The sequence below is a fragment of the Archocentrus centrarchus genome, chromosome 14 (genome assembly GCF_007364275.1).
Source record: "Archocentrus centrarchus isolate MPI-CPG fArcCen1 chromosome 14, fArcCen1, whole genome shotgun sequence".
In the NCBI taxonomy this organism is placed as follows: Eukaryota; Metazoa; Chordata; class Actinopteri; order Cichliformes; family Cichlidae; genus Archocentrus; species Archocentrus centrarchus.
In genome coordinates, this window is record NC_044359.1 from 11073838 (window position 1) to 11090524 (window position 16687).

Below are 16687 nucleotides of genomic sequence, written 5' to 3' on the forward strand. Positions count from 1 at the left end.
ATCTTTTTCACCTGTAGGTTTTATGTTCAGGGAGATGTGGAGAATGCGTGTACCAAATTTCAGGCATTTGTATGCATTTTTGAGAAAGCAAGGGTCATTTTTCCATCGCAGAAATTTCACATTTTTTCCCATAGGGATAAAATGGGACAGTTTTGGCATCGTCATGGGAACAGCGTCCAAAATATGACATAGGTGTGATTGACTTTTTTGATCAGGCTGACATCAGCAATCTGTGTACCAAATTTCATGTATTTCGGACAAACTAAGCAGAAACTTTAGTATGGGGGATTTTTCGCTTTTTCCCATAGGGATAAAATGGGGCATTTCGGGCGCCGCCATGACAACACGGTAGAAAGTAGAGTATGGGTGTGATTGGCTTTTTTGATCGGGATGATGTCAGGAATGTTGTCACAAATTTTGATGCATTTCAGACAAACTGAAATTCTGGACCTCCATACAAATTTTTGTTTGCTTCTGTAGGTGGCGCTATTGCAACTAGAAACTTGATTCCCTAATTGTGGGTTCAGGCTGGTTCAGTAAACAAGTTATTAAATTTTGAGGCTGATCGGCCAAAGATTGTGCGAACGAATGCACAAAGAAAATTGCGGCGAGACACAAAAACGAAGGGCAAATTTATGCGGTTGCCATGGCAACACCGTTAAATATTCTATAAAACCCCGAATAACTTTTGATGCCCCACTTGTGTAGATGATCCTGAGCGATTTTCGTTACAGTCGGTTAAACGCCTTAGGACAAGTTGATTCAAATACGAGGTGTGCAAAAATGGTGACTCGGCAAAGGTCAAAGTTCAATCCACAATGGCCGACTTCCTGTTTGTCAGGCGGCAACTTCATAATGTAATTTTTTGTCAGTCTTCATATGGTCTTTTTGTGACGCGAATTTGGTGGTTCTGTGGACAACTTTTTTTTCGTCCCTCCCATAGGAATGCAAAATTTCAATTTTCTAGGGGGCGCTGTTTCGCCACTTTTTTGAGTTTTTTAATGGCGCCAAAAAAAAACAAAATGTTTCACCAGACCTGGCTTGCATGGACAAATTGGTGAGTTTTCGTATATGTTCAGGGGGTCAAATTAGCGATCGTTTACTCAGAAAGAATAAGAATTAAAGCCGCAAGCGGCGATAATAGGCCCTCGCCGGCTGCCACCCAAGCACTGGTGCCGATTTGAACCGTGCTTTTCCGGCCGTGCCAGTTTTAGCCGTTTTTTTGGCTGCTACGTGTGAAATTTTGAAATGGATGAATTGGCTAACTCAACGAAAAAGATGCCATTTTCCGGACTTTGCCATGGCAACGTCTTACATATTACATCTTTTTCACCTGTAGGTTTTATGTTCAGGGAGATGTGGAGAATGTGTGTACCAAATTTCAGGCATTTGTATGCATTTTTGAGAAAGCAAGGGGCATTTTTCCATCGCAGAAATTTCACATTTTTTCCCATAGGGATAAAATGGGACAGTTTTGGCATCGTCATGGGAACAGCGTCCAAAATATGACATAGGTGTGATTGACTTTTTTGATCAGGCTGACATCAGCAATCTGTGTACCAAATTTCATGTATTTCGGACAAACTAAGCAGAAACTTTAGTATGGGGGATTTTTCGCTTTTTCCCATAGGGATAAAATGGGGCATTTCGGGCGCCGCCATGACAACACGGTAGAAAGTAGAGTATGGGTGTGATTGGCTTTTTTGATCGGGATGATGTCAGGAATGTTGTCACAAATTTTGATGCATTTCAGACAAACTGAAATTCTGGACCTCCATACAAATTTTTGTTTGCTTCTGTAGGTGGCGCTATTGCAACTAGAAACTTGATTCCCTAATTGTGGGTTCAGGCTGGTTCAGTAAACAAGTTATTAAATTTTGAGGCTGATCGGCCAAAGATTGTGCGAACGAATGCACAAAGAAAATTGCGGCGAGACACAAAAACGAAGGGCAAATTTATGCGGTTGCCATGGCAACACCGTTAAATATTCTATAAAACCCCGAATAACTTTTGATGCCCCACTTGTGTAGATGATCCTGAGCGATTTTCGTTACAGTCGGTTAAACGCCTTAGGACAAGTTGATTCAAATACGAGGTGTGCAAAAATGGTGACTCGGCAAAGGTCAAAGTTCAATCCACAATGGCCGACTTCCTGTTTGTCAGGCGGCAACTTCATAATGTAATTTTTTGTCAGTCTTCATATGGTCTTTTTGTGACGCGAATTTGGTGGTTCTGTGGACAACTTTTTTTTCGTCCCTCCCATAGGAATGCAAAATTTCAATTTTCTAGGGGGCGCTGTTTCGCCACTTTTTTGAGTTTTTTAATGGCGCCAAAAAAAAACAAAATGTTTCACCAGACCTGGCTTGCATGGAAAAATTGGTGAGTTTTCGTATATGTTCAGGGGGTCAAATTAGCGATCGTTTACTCAGAAAGAATAAGAATAATAATAATGAACAATTCTAACGATTCCAATAATGCGCCATTCCAGTCACCTTCATATATACGTTTTCGGAAACGTCTCGACCCGACGCACGTTGTCATGAGGTCCATTGTCAATGACGAGCGCGTTGCGCTCGTCATTGACCCACTTTCGTCGCGCAAGCTAGCTCATGACGCTAACGATTTCAATTATGGGCTGCTCCATTCACCCCCATATATACGTTTTCGAGAAGCGTTCGACCTGACCTACCTTGTTTGAGGGTCCGTTGTCAAAGTCGAGCGCTTCGCGCTCGACTTTTACCTTTTTCGTTTTTCGCGCGAGCTAATACAATAGGCTCCTCGCCGATCACTTCGTGAGGCTCGGGCCTAATAATGGAGAAGGCCAACGATTCCAATAATGCGCCATTCCAGTCACCTTCATATATACGTTTTCGGAAACGTCTCGACACGACCAACGTTGTCGTGAGGTCCATGGTCAATGACGAGCGCGTTGCGCTCGTCATTGACCCAATTTCGTCGCGCAAGCTAGCTGATGACGCTAACGATTTCAATTATGGCCTGTTCCATTCACCCCCATATATACGTTTTCGAGAAGCGTTCGACCTGACCTACCTTGTTTGAGGGTCCATTGTCAAAGTCGAGCGCTTCGCTGTGAGATTGTTGCGCTCGACTTTGACCCTTTTTCGTTTTTCGCGCGAGCGAATACAATAGGCTCCTCGCCGATCACTTCGTGAGGCTCGGGCCTAATAATAATAATGAACAATTCTAACGATTCCAATAATGCGCCAATCCAGTCACCTTCATATATACGTTTTCGGAAACGTCTCGACCCGACGCACGTTGTCATGAGGTCCAGGGTCAATGACGAGCGCAACGCGCTCGTCATTGACCCACTTTCGTCGCGCAAGCTAGCTCATGACGCTAACGATTTCAATTATGGGCTGCTCCATTCACCCCCATATATACGTTTTCGAGAAGCGTTCGACCTGACCTACCTTGTTTGAGGGTCCGTTGTCAAAGTCGAGCGCTTCGCGCTCGACTTTGACCTTTTTTCGTTTTTCGCGCGAGCGAATACAATAGGCTCCTCGCCGATCACTTCGTGAGGCTCGGGCCTAATTAAAAAAAAGGGGGGTGGTCCATGTTGACCCTTATGTAAATGTAAAGTTCAGGCCTGTGGGGTCAAGTCTGACCAAGAGTGGTTTCCATATCTTGAAGAATCCCTCACTGTTATCCCGTAGTGTGTAGGTTAGTTTTTCCAGTGGAAGAATTCTCAAGAGTTCCTTGTACCAGTCACTCAGTGTGGGGGCATCCTCTGATATCCAGAACTTACGGATGGCCTTCCTTGCAGCATGCAGGCATATTCCTATCATTTTAGTATTCTGTGTGTTCCTTGCACTGTCCACTTTGGCTGCCAAGATACAATAAATGGGTGATAATTCTAGGTTGTACCCCAACAAAGAGGTCACCTCATCCTGTACGTCACCCCAAAACTTCTTAATCTTTGCACATTTCCAAAACATGGGTGTGTACGTCCCAGACTCTAGGTTGCATTTACTGCAGGTCGAAGAACCCAACCCCAGCCTTCCCCTCAGTGCCGGTGTGATGTGGAGCCTGTGCAGTATTTTGAATTGTGTCTGTCTGTCTGCATTGCAAGTCAGAATATTATGTGTGTTTTTCAAGACTGATGTCCAAATATCTTCCTCAATATGCCAATCTAGATCCATTTGTCATATGGTCACAAGAGCAGTCTAAATTCAATCCAAGAGTCTCATAAACATGAGAGATAAATTTCTTTGATTTGGTCCTAGTAAGGATGTCCTCTAGGAACGATGTCTTTGGGGCCCTAGCCTTTTTATGTATAAAATGCCTTATCTGTAGAAAGCGGTAGAAGTGAGATTGTTGCAAACTATATTTATCTTTTAGGTTCTCAAATGATTCCATTACTTCTCCTTCAAAAAAATTTAGCGAGGCAATCTAGACCCTTATCTCGCCACACTTTAAACACTGGATCCTGATATGACGGGGGGAAATCAGGGTTACTCCACACAGCGGCTAGCAAAGAGAAGCGGTTCTTCAGTTTAAAATATGTCTTGATCTTGTTACATGTAATTAGTGTGTTCAGTACTCTATAATTGTTTTGGACCTCAGTTTTCGCCTTCTTATAGGTAATTAAGGGGCAGTCTTTTAGATTCAACATACCACAGTTTTGAGATTGTATTCCAATCCATGTGTTAGTACTATCTGGATTAACCCACTCTTTCAGGTATCTTATTTGAGCCACCCAGTAATACAAACACATGTTCGGGACTCCAACTCCTCCTTTCTCCTCACCCCTTTGTAGCCTGCCTAATTTCATTCTAACCTTTTTCTCCTGCCAGATAAAATGTGTAAATACCTTATTGAGATTTGTAAAAAAGCTGTTTGGAATCGAGTTTGGCAGCATTTCGAGAGTGTATAACATCCTAGGTAATATATTCATTTTAAGCACACTCATCCTGCCCAACCAGGAGACAGGTAAAGTTCCCCATCTGAGTAGGTATTTACTCCAGCCATAATTGGCTCCAGGTTGAGTTTAACCAGTTTTTTAAGAGAGGGGCCGATTCTGTCATGTCCTGGGCCGGTGGCCCAGTGTCTTATGTTTTCTTGGTATTGTTTTTGTTTCTCGGGTTATGTTTTGTTGTCTTTTGTGTTTGCCCTTAGTTAGTTATTTCTGGTTCCTTGTGTCTCCTAGTGTTGTATCTAAGGTCTGCGTCTCTGTCCTGAGTCTGTGTGCCAGTTCCCCATGTTGAGTCAGCATGTACCTTGGTTTGTCACTTCTTGTTTTATTTTGACAGTCTGGTTTTCCCTGTGCTTTGTGTTTAGTTTTGCTTCCCCTGTGTTATTAGTTTCATTTGCCTCACCTGCTGTGCCCTGCTGTTTCCTCTTACCTTGATTACCCATCGTGTATTTAAGCCCTCAGTTTCCATGTGTTCTTTGTCGCGTCGTTGATGTTTTCGTGCCATTGTGTTCCTGTGTTTCCTGTGTTTTCCCTGCGTCACCCTCTGTAGGATTTTTTGTATTCATTACCCCCCAACCTTATTAAACTCCTTTTAAGTTATGCCTATCTCCGGAGTCCTGCATTTTGGTCCATCCTCACCCGTCTCATCGCTGGCCATAACAGATTCTTATTCCAAGGTAAGTTATTCCCGCCGGTGACCAGTGGAAGGGGAAGTTACTGGGCATAGTAGAGCCCGTCACAGCCCCCACCGGCATGACCTCAGTCTTTGACAGGCTAACCTTAAAACCTGACACATGTCCAAACTGCTCTAAACATTCCATCAAGTGTGGGATGGATGTATCAATCTTATCTAAAAAAAAGAAGTACATCATCTGCATAGAGAGCGATTTTATGTATTCTGTCGCCAACCTCTATCCCCTTTATCTTGGTTTCAGTTCTTATAAGCTCTGCCAATGGCTCAATAGCCAGTGCGAACAGGAGGGAGCTCAGTGGACACCCCTGTCGGGTTCCCCGCTCCAGAAGGAAGGTATCTGAGCAATGGGAGTTGACAATTATAGAGGCTTTAGGGGATCGATATACTAATTTTACCCATTCAATGAATCCTTTCCCAATTTTAAATTTGTCTATAACACGAAAAAGAAAAGGCCATTCTACTCTATCAAAGGCTTTTAATGAGTCCAGGGACATCACTAATCCCTGTATGGCATTATTACGAGCGAACTGTATTATATTCATAAGCCTCTTGATGTTGTGGAAGGAGTTTCTTCCCTTAATAATCCTGTTTGATCAGGCTTCACCAAGCCAGCGATCAATGGTTCGAGCTTAAGAGTCAACACCTTTGCCAAAATTTTTGCGTCTACATTGATAAGTGAGACGGGTCTGTAAGAGGCCGGATCTTCTGGGTCTTTGTTTTTTTTCAAGATTAGACAGATGTTAGCTAGTGCCATTGTTTCTGGCAATCAATGTGTACCGTATTTTTCGGACTATACGTCGCTCCGGAGTATAGGTCGCACCAGCCAAAAAATGCATAATAAAGAAGAAAAAAACATATATAGGTCGCACTGGACTATAAGTCGCACTTTTTTTGGGGGGGGGGGTTTGATAGAATCCGAGACCCAGAGCAGAAATTCCATCTTGAACGGCAATTTAAAATAATAATGGATTAAAGAACAGGACGAACACGGTTACGCCTACGTTATGCTAACGTAGCACATTCAGCTACATGACGCACAACGAACACGTGTTCGGTATGTTAACGTAACATTAAGTTATTCAGATAACCATAGCATAAAGAACATACTAACAAGTTAACCAAACCATCAATCCATTGAATTCTTCATCCTCGGTGTCACTTCTAAACAATTCCGTACACTCCGTAGATGAAGCGCCGCTTCCTCTTCTGTGTCGCGTTAGTCAGACTCGTCGTCAGCTGCAGTTCCAGTTATTCCAGCCTTTCTGAATCCCAACAGGATGGTTTGTCACTGAAGCCCATGTTTTCTTGATCCATCCAATGACTTCCAGGAAAGTTGGGTGGCGCATTCTCCCAGTTGCCGTTAAGCTGTGCTCTCCATCCATCATCCACTGCGCCCACAGGTTACGCAAGACTGCCTTAAAGCTGCAGTTCACGGAGATGTCAAGTGGCTGGAGTATTTTGGTTCATGTGTTATAAATGTCACATATACGTCGCTCCGGAGTATAGGTCGCACCCCCAGCCAAACTATGAAAAAAAGTGCGACTTATACTCCGGAAAATACGGTAGTACCGAAGCTGTAGTGGAAGGTTTTAATTAGATCAGTGGTAAGATTATGCTTATATGCTTTAAACCATTCAGCTGGAAATCCGTCAGGCCCTGGTGATTTCCCACTGCGCAATAGTGTTATAACCTCCAATATTTCCCCATCCTGTATTGGCCTACCCATCATGTCTTGCTGGTCTTTTGTTAGTGTTGGCAGCTTAACTCAAGAAAGAAATTCATCCAGTTGCTCTTCCGTGCAGCGTGGCGGGGAAAAGCATCCTGTAGGGTACCACTCATCGCTCTGAGAGATCTTTTCACCTCATTAAACTCGCGTCTCTTCTTCTCCACAGCCGGCGAGAAATCCTCAAAGATGTGTATTTGGCTCCTGGACATGGTAATTTCACCCATGTTTCGTGACTTCTGCACAATCAGCTGCTTGTCCGCATAGTTGTGGAGGCGAATGTAAACGACCCTCGGTCGGGCCTGCTCCGCTCTCAGCATCGCGGGACTGCGGTGACATCTGTTAGTTTTAATCCGGCCGTTCTTCACTGTGAGGTCCAAAACTCTTGGAAGCCACGTTTCAAAAAATTCTTTGGTGTTGTCCCCCTCTGTGCATTCTGGTAGGTTGACAATCTTTATGTTGTTGCGCCTGGATCTGTTCTCCTGGTCCTCCATCCCATTGATGACCTCTCTCAGCTGTACCTCGGTGTGCTCCAGTTTGGTTCATAGCTCAGTCACTGTATCTTCCGTGTCGGATATTCTTTGTTCCGCGCCCTCCACTCTTTGCTCTATCACCTTCACATTTTCACACACCGAGTTCACTGACTTGGCTATTTGGTCGAGTTTTGTGTCCAAGCTGGAGCTAAGCTTAGCTGGTTGACTTATCTTGTCAACCAGGCTGTCTATGTCCTCTCTCTCCGCCATTTTGTCAGGCTTGCTAGCTTCTTGGTTCGACTGAATTCTTCGATTTTTCGCTCGCTGAGTTCGCTTACTGTCTGGCATCTTTGCCCAGAGTTCATGTAGTGACATATCTCTCAGCTTTGGACTGTCTTATTTGCATTAATCTGCCTCAAATGTGCCAAAGAGACACTGGTAGCTCGGGAGCTCCGCTCCTGTGCTCCTACTCTCTTCGCATCACATGGTACCCCCATCAAAAACATGTTTAAATACAGGACTACGGTATAATGAGCAGGCTGAATGTCAGTATCTTAAAGTCTGCACATCGAGACAGTTAAGTCCAGGTTTCAAGAGAAAAGGATGTTAAGAACTTAGGTGAACATAACGCTTGCATGTCAAATAATCTCAGATAAAGTTTCTAAAGATGTTAACGTTAGTAGCAGCCAGGACTGAAGGTCTGTATCCAGACAGTTTAAAGTGTAGTTAACTTTCTGATATCATCATAGGCGGCGTCTTTGACGTCAGTTAAAATGACTCTTTTCTTTATTCCCTGATTGCCGAGACTTGGCAGAACAATTTAATAAAAAATTTACATGACTTGGACCTCAGAGGGTTAATGGTGCTGGTGGGACACGTGCTAATGTTTGCAGCTTTATGTTGGAGTACACTGATTAATGCCCGGCTGTCAAACATACATCCCGCGGGCCAGACTTTGTCCGCCAAAGGGTCCAATCCAGCCCATTAAATGGCTTTGAAAAAAGTGGAAACTCTATTAAAAAATAGATATTTTCTGTGAACTCACATAATTTCTAGGTTTTTTTTAAATTATAAAGTTCTTTCTTTCTTATAGTGTAGGCCCAATGGGCTGTGCTTATGGATTTATTTGTTTTATTATTTTATAATTTTCTACAGCAATATTTCTTTATAATGTAGAAAAACATACATCTCAGGGATTGAATGTGCAAACTTCTTTGTACTTAAAATAAGGGGAAGAATTTGGTCTGATCCACTTAAGGTGAAACTGGGGTATGTTTGGCCCATGATTTGAAATGTGTTTGACACCCCTTGATTAACACATCCCTTGCACTGTATTTTCACTCCAGAAAAGGTGGATGACTACAATGCAATGCCGGGCAGGCCTGAGCCCATTTACAGCTGCTAACTTGCTCAGAGGTAGGTATTTGTCAAATAATTTTCCATCATAGCTGGGCACTAGTTGCTCTAACAGGTATCTGCAGCCCTATGATGTCTACAAATACATTTACTGCTAAAAGCTATGGTACAGAATACAGGGCAGATGCAGGACTTCAAGGTTTGTTTCAGGTGAATGCTCATTTGTACGTGCCATCTCACCTGAATAAGTATCTTCCCCAGGGACACGAAGGGTGTGCTGAGCTCTGTTACAAACAAGCAGCCGATGAAGAAATCCCCCTGGTCCTTTCTGAAGAACTGAGGAGCAGACAGAGCACACACAGACTGAGCAAACAAATGCAAGCATGGAAAAAAAACACACACACACACTGAGCTGATGTTCAAGGACAACTTCTTGAACAATCTCAATGGAAAATGATTCAAAAGACGGGGAAAATATCAGAGTTTACACTGACTAACACATCTGGACTGAAGCTACTTTTAGCCACCCTCGTGTTCATCTTAAAATTTTAATAAAACCATGAAATATTTCTTCAAAAGTAATATTTCACTTAAAATAGCCTTCAGTAGCCTTCTATAATATTTTTGTATATTTTTCATTCTATGCTCTATATTTAGTGCTTTATTGGGGTTCTTTTTTTCCCCCAGTACATTAAAGGAGGATGTTAGATCAGTGTGGATCTGTTATAGCAGGAAGACTCTGACAGGATTTAAACAGGATTTTTCTTTAGTTATCGCTCAGCAGCAGCTCTTTAAAGGCTCGGTGCACCTGCGACAGACCTAAATCCCCAAACGGCTCTCTGTGATCGCCCTCGCTTTCATGTGGTGCTGTTGGATAAACAGTCAAAAGGAAAACAAAACTTAGCAGATTTATTATTTCTTCACCTAATTTACTTCCTGGTGGAAAAGCAATAAGTCGTTTTGACTGAAGTGCAAAAGCCAGGATGGTGGGTGTGCCGAAAATCTGTTTGAATTTAAACACCGAAGATCCTGATTCCCACCTCAGCTCCTACCCACTCCGTGTCCCATTTAGGGATGCCACAAGAGCTGATGATTTGGCAAAATTCAGAAAAGAGGACAGTATTTGCTTCTCAGGTACTGTAGGTGTCTAAAATGCTATCTATTCAGAGAGCGAGTGCAGCCATCCGTCAGGCCTGCAGCCCTGGGTGGTGGCTTTGAACTGGTAACTACCACTGTACAAAACAAAGAACAATAAAATACGAAAATTACGTTTAACTGAATAGTATTCCTGGCACCGACTAGTCCCCACTTTTAACTATGGAATCACGCTGCATTTATATCTTACTATATATAATTTATGCTACTTGTTTCTATTATGGAAACTTTTCTGTGTATTTTTCTTTTTTGTGAAGAACCCTTGTAACCCTGAATTTGGTAACTGCTATACCAATAAACTTATTATTACTGTCCACCCAAGTAAAGTCTAAGCGTGATAAACACAGTCTTCAGAAATGCTGATTCTGGAGAATGAACTGCAATCACCACCAACCGTTACGTGAGTGCTAAGCTCTGTGCTGGAACCTCTTGCGGGAATAAAGCCTGTACTGTACTCCACATATACTGAGCAGGTTTCCGTCTGAATGTGGGTTAAAATCCACAACTTACACACAGTGGCAACTAAGTAAACCCTTTTAACTGATAATATTATATACCCTCTACATTTTTTATACAATCCCACAACCACAGAGGCAGATATGTTACTCTACCACAACTTCAGTGTGGCCAAAAAGGTGGGGGGTGGGGGTGGGGGCTGATGTCCTGTACATAACTAATGAATGAAGCTTTCAAATATTGACCAGCAGCACAGTGCTGTGTGGTTAGCGCTGGCACCCTAGAGTAGATGAGCCAGTCTAGATGGATAAAGAGACTCCAGGCAAAAGACAAGCCCTGTCTGGTAGTCCAGCTTTCTTTGTGCCGTCAATAAATAAAGCATGAGCCGCTGTAGACGTGGCTTTGCCATCTGGCTACAAAACAATGACAGAGACCACAGACGGGAACATTACACCATGCCTACCAGACTACCTGACTACCTCATCCCACCCCCAGCTGCCGAGAATGTGAGTGTGTTAACTTTATACAACACATTGTTTAAAACATTACTGTACCCATATTTCCCCCCTCAAACACCAACTTACACTGCAGGAAAAACTTTTGTCTTATAATGATTTCTAAAAAGCCGACTTTGAGAGTTTCAAAAATTGCATAAAGTGCACAAAGTGTTATGACCTTTAGATGTTCAGATTCTTATAGGTTATACAGTATCACCCAAAATGGTCACGAATATACTGCTAGAGTGATAAGGAACTGTAATCATCCAGAAGAAGAACAAGAAGTCCACCAACAGGTGGTCTGATGTTCTGGCGACTAAACAAGGGGGAAAAATAGACTAACCGACTAGTCTAAAACTAAGAAACACTCAGATATCAAGTTACATTTTAGGACTCTTTAATGGACAATGTCAAAAACTGTCTAAATAAAGGCATTTAAAACCATTAATCACATTCTTCTATAATGAATCGCACTTTAAATGCTGCCTAATTGTGTGGCATCGTGCATTATGAACACTGCAAGTTAGAAGAAAAACAACTTAAAATTAATTAATGTTAAATATATGAAAACACGTTACTGCAAACGATGTTTACACATCATTCAAATATGACAAAATTACATCTGAAAAAACAAATAAATTGCAACTGCAAAGCTAAAATCTAAAATAATAATACCAACATCCATCCATCCATTTTTTTATCTGGGGCCAGGTCGCAGGGTCGCAGCCTGAGCAGTGAAGCATAGACCTCCCTCTCCCCCAGCCTCCTCCTCCAGCTTACCCCCGATTCAGACTTCAGCGCTGGGTCTTAGTAGATCTATGACGTGACCTACGTAAGTGTCCAATGTTGTTTCTGATGTTTATACCTGTGCAGGTGCATTGCATGTGTTAATTACCTTTCAGTCGTGTGCCGGTGTTTTACATGCAGAGATGGCCGACAGAAACATAAAATGCTGGGACTTTTTCCGCTCCTGGGTCCTACTCTTTGCTATGGTCAGTTTTTTCACTTCTTTGTACAAACTTGGGGGAAGTAGCTGGAAATGCATGGAAGGGAATGACAGTGTTTCCCGGGAGGTGCACTTCAGGTTACTGTAAAACTTCAAAAATAATTAACAATAGGCCTGGGTGGCTAAGTGGTTAAAGCCGGCGACCACTTACATATGCCACGTTGTGGTGCGGGCTCAAGTCCCGGCCTGTCGCCAATTTGCCCGCATGTCTTCCCCTGTATCGCTGCCTAATTTCCGGTCTCTCCTCTACTGCAAATAAAGCTGCTGTGGCCAAAAAATAACAATATTAGACCTAATAAAAATATCAGGCCAAGATTCACAGAGTTATGGCGTTCTTCTATAACGATGTCAGGGCTGCAGCTCCATCTGATGGCAGATTGCTGTGTAACATTTAGGACAACTACTTACTACACTGGGCATCAATTAAAATCTTAACAATTAGGCTAACCGACTAGAACATCTGGTACCGACAAGTGACAGTAGTGAAGATTAGTCATCTAGTTGCGCACATCCCTATATCACATCACCATATTAATTAAAAGGAAATGGCTAAGTAAAACCAGGAATAAAATTGCTAAAATTGTAATAACTCAAAAAAAACAAACCACTGAGAATACTGTCACTTACTGTGTGTGGCATTAATATCGTAAGAACTAAGTGGTCTGAGATTTTTAGTAGCTCTATGGTACATTTATGGATGAAAATCCAAGATGACATCTTTCTCCAGGTCACAAGATTTTCAGAAAACATGACCTCATGACACGGTATCAGTTTGAACATCCTAGGTCACATGTTTTTGAGTTACTGCATTCGCAAAGTTGAAAAATAGCCGCCCATCCGTCCGCCAAGCTGCCAAGAGGTGGGAGTTCTGAAATGACGCCTTCTGTATTCTGACTTATCACTATTTTGGGGCTCAATTTGCTTTGTCTCTACTGAAACCCAAGGACTGCAGGACTGCTTGGTGATAGTGTTCTTATCTGGAGGATGGCATAAAGCGAACTGTCTGCATAAGTGGTGCCTGAAGCTTTATCACACATCAAATTCTGGACGGATATCTATGGGAGAACTCTGTAATAGCCAAACATGTTGCACTCATACAGGTTGCAGATGTTCATAACAATCTTTCCATACTAAATTTAAATATACATTTAACATTACTCATCAGGCTCACAGAAAATAGCCAGAGAAGAGGAACTACCATCACCAGCTGTCCACCTACTAGCAAAGAAACACTAGCCAGGACGGGGCAGGGATAGCTGGTTAGCAGCGATGAAATTTCAAAATGGGAACAAGAAAACTCCCCTCTAGCAAATAAATTGCAGGTGGCATTATTATTATTTTGGACAGATGAAAAACGTGTTACAAATACTAGAATTGCAAAACATACTCGAGACCTGGATGGCCACCCTAGTAACGTTTTTATATGGGAAAAAACAGATATTATCAACATGCCTTTTTTGCTGATGCAACAGGCTTCAAAATATCACCTGTCATAACAGGAACTGCACAGGCTAATAAAACCAGGCCCATAACCACAATGAACAATAACTGGACTCTTAAACTGATACATCTAAATAAAATACAATAAAAACTAGTCTTTTCTTCCTCCTGCAGGCAACTGTCCTTAAATATCCTAGTGAAGAAATTCTACCAGGTCATGTATTACACGGGTAGGCCAAAGTGGTGTGGCACCAACAATGAGGGAACCAGAGAAACAAAAGGGAGGCAAGGAAAGTTTAGAGAACAGAGAGGATGACTGCAGCTGGAGCTGAATAATGTAGGGTAATGTGATCTCATGTAGCCACTGTAAACAAAGGGTTAGGTTTCCACTGCACCTGGCCTGCTAACCTGGGATACTATTTGGAAAAGAGAGTGTCTATATTACATGTTCTGTAAAATCTGGAGTCTGGAGCCAAAAGCCTGCACAACCTAACTCAAGTGTTTATACCATTGTGTAGTCAAACATAGTACAAAGTGTCTTTGGTTATACGATTTGTCTCCAAACAGAAATTGCAGCCCCTAAAGAAGTTATAACAAACCCCTTGACATTTACTCAAGTATAATTAATATTTTTGTTTACTAAATGGTCAGAAATAGCAGAAAAGGGCATAAATCACCGTCAAATGAGGTAACAGACTTTGTCACCCACAAAGGTCTATTCTGAACCCTGAAAAATGGAATCATCAAAGTGAGTAACTAATGAGAAGATCAAGAACTTTTCCCAAAACCGGTTGCATACTTTTTAACCTTCAAGTGACAGAGTAGGGTCATACTGTGCAAGTCTTAAGCTGCCCTCATTTCTTTATGCTTTGCTTCCAAGGAGCCAGACTTTATTTATAAAGTGGTCTTCAGAAATAGTTCTCCAGGTTTTCTGAAGTTTTTCTTTGAACATATTTAGTCTTGTTCTCAGCTACTAGTTGCTTTAGTTTAATTCCTCCCTCAGTGGTCCATCCTCTTGTGTCAAGTCTCCTGTTTTAAGTTTCTTCATGTTCCCGTTTCCCCCGTTACATTATCACATGTCCTGTTTTATTTTGAGAGTTTGTGTTCATGTGTTTTGCTTTTACTTTTGCTTCCTTTGTCTTGTCTCCTGAGATTTTGTTCACCTGTGTCTTGTTCTCCCCAGTGTTCTCCACTTCCTCTACCTAACATTCTGTGTATATATTATCATTAGCTATGTCCAAATTCAAGGACCGCATCCTTCAAAGGACCCGGCCTACACAGACCGCAATTAAGCGATATCTTGATAAAACAAGCTGATATTTGAGGTTTACACATTTACATTTTGCTTCTAAACCACCAAAAGACTGAATGCATTTTATTTGGCGATATTGCAACCACAGACATCAGTGCTCTGCCTTTTAAGTTAAATAAAACAGTTAGAAATCTCGGGGTAATATTTGACCAGGAGTTTAACTTTGATAAATTAACTCTGTAGTCAAATCTAGCTTTTATCATCTGCATTTTCTGACTAAAGTTAAATCTTTTGTAAACCACACTGACTGAGAGAAGGCCATTCATGCATTTGTCAGTTCTAGATTTGATTATTGTAATGGTCTTTATATTGGTGTCCATCAGTCATCTCTAAGACAACTTCAGCTTGTCCAGAATGCAGCTGCCCGCCTCTTAACCAACACCTCTAGACGTGAGCACATTACCCGTTCTATTCTCTTTGCACTGGCTTCCTGTTCAACTTAGAATTGAGATTAAAATTTTAATGTTTGTTTTTAAAGCGTTAAATAGACTAGCCCCGCCATATTTATCTGAACTTTTAAGCCTTCCTGTACATGGGAGATCTCTGAGGTCATCCAGTTACCTTTTATTAGATGTCCCAAGAACTAGGTTAAAGCACTGGGGTTACCGGGCCTTTTCAGTGGCAGCACCCCAACTGTGGAACAACCTCCCTTTAGATCTTCGATTAACTTCTGACCAGAGAATCTTTAAGTCTAAAGTTAAGACTTATCTTTTAGACAGGCTTTTAATACCATGCAGTGGAATGGCATTTTCCTTATTTTCCTTTTTATTGTTGTTTTTGTGTATTTCTTCCGTGATGTAACTTTTATTGAACTTTTTGATGTAACTTTTACTGTAAAGTGCTTTGGTCAACTTGGTTGTTGTTAAGTGCTATATCTATTAATCAATCAATCAATCAATCAATCAATCAATCAATCAATCAATTCTTGCCTAAAAACATCTTAAAAGTTTATTTTGTGTCACAGAAACAGTCATATTTCTAACTTTTTGGCTGTTATCCTCTGCCATTGTGTTTGAGTTGTGCAATGAATCATGAATGAATCATGAATCATGGGATATGGTAGGCCACCTTTCAAATTTGAGAAAAGAAGGATGCATTCGTCAACCGCATTTGAAGGAGTCTTCGAATTTGGACAGCCTTCGTCGCTTCACTGTGACGTAATTGGCCTACAAATGCAGCCTTCAAAGGATGAATTTGGACACAGCTCATGTCTCCCCTTGTCCTCGGTCAGAGCATCTGTTCCCAGCCCCAGTGAGTTTTTAGTGTCATGTTTCCCAAGCTTTCAGTTCTCAGTATGTTTTTCTAGTGTTATGTTTTTGTAGTCCACACTTCTCAGTTCCCTTTTTGTACTCTCTGTTTCACCTTGGATGGAGTTCAACAGCCATTCATTAAATAGCTCACTTTATGTTAAATCCAGTCTGGCTCTACAGGCCTGTGCTTGGGTCCTCACTTCATTCACACTTCACAAGGTCACTGACCTTAACAAAATACTGACTGTCAAGCTCATGGTATAAACTCTGTTTTGTCTTATATACTGTATTTCCATTTATATTTACCTCCGCCAAGGAGGTTATGTTTTTGGTCGCATTGGTTTGTTTGTCTGTCTGTTTGTCAGCAGGATTACTCCAAAAGTTATGAA

General features: G+C 41.8%; 1 protein-coding gene across 1 annotated transcript in view; it reads right to left on the reverse strand.

Moving 5' to 3' along the window:
• tlcd3a (TLC domain containing 3A) overlaps positions 1 to 16687 on the reverse strand; it is a 57939-nt gene that overhangs the window by 14762 nt on the left and 26490 nt on the right. Inside the window, exon 4 of the mRNA XM_030746979.1 lies at positions 9423 to 9518. Coding sequence (XP_030602839.1) covers positions 9423 to 9518 — 96 coding nt within the window. The remainder of the gene's footprint in view (positions 1 to 9422; positions 9519 to 16687) is intronic.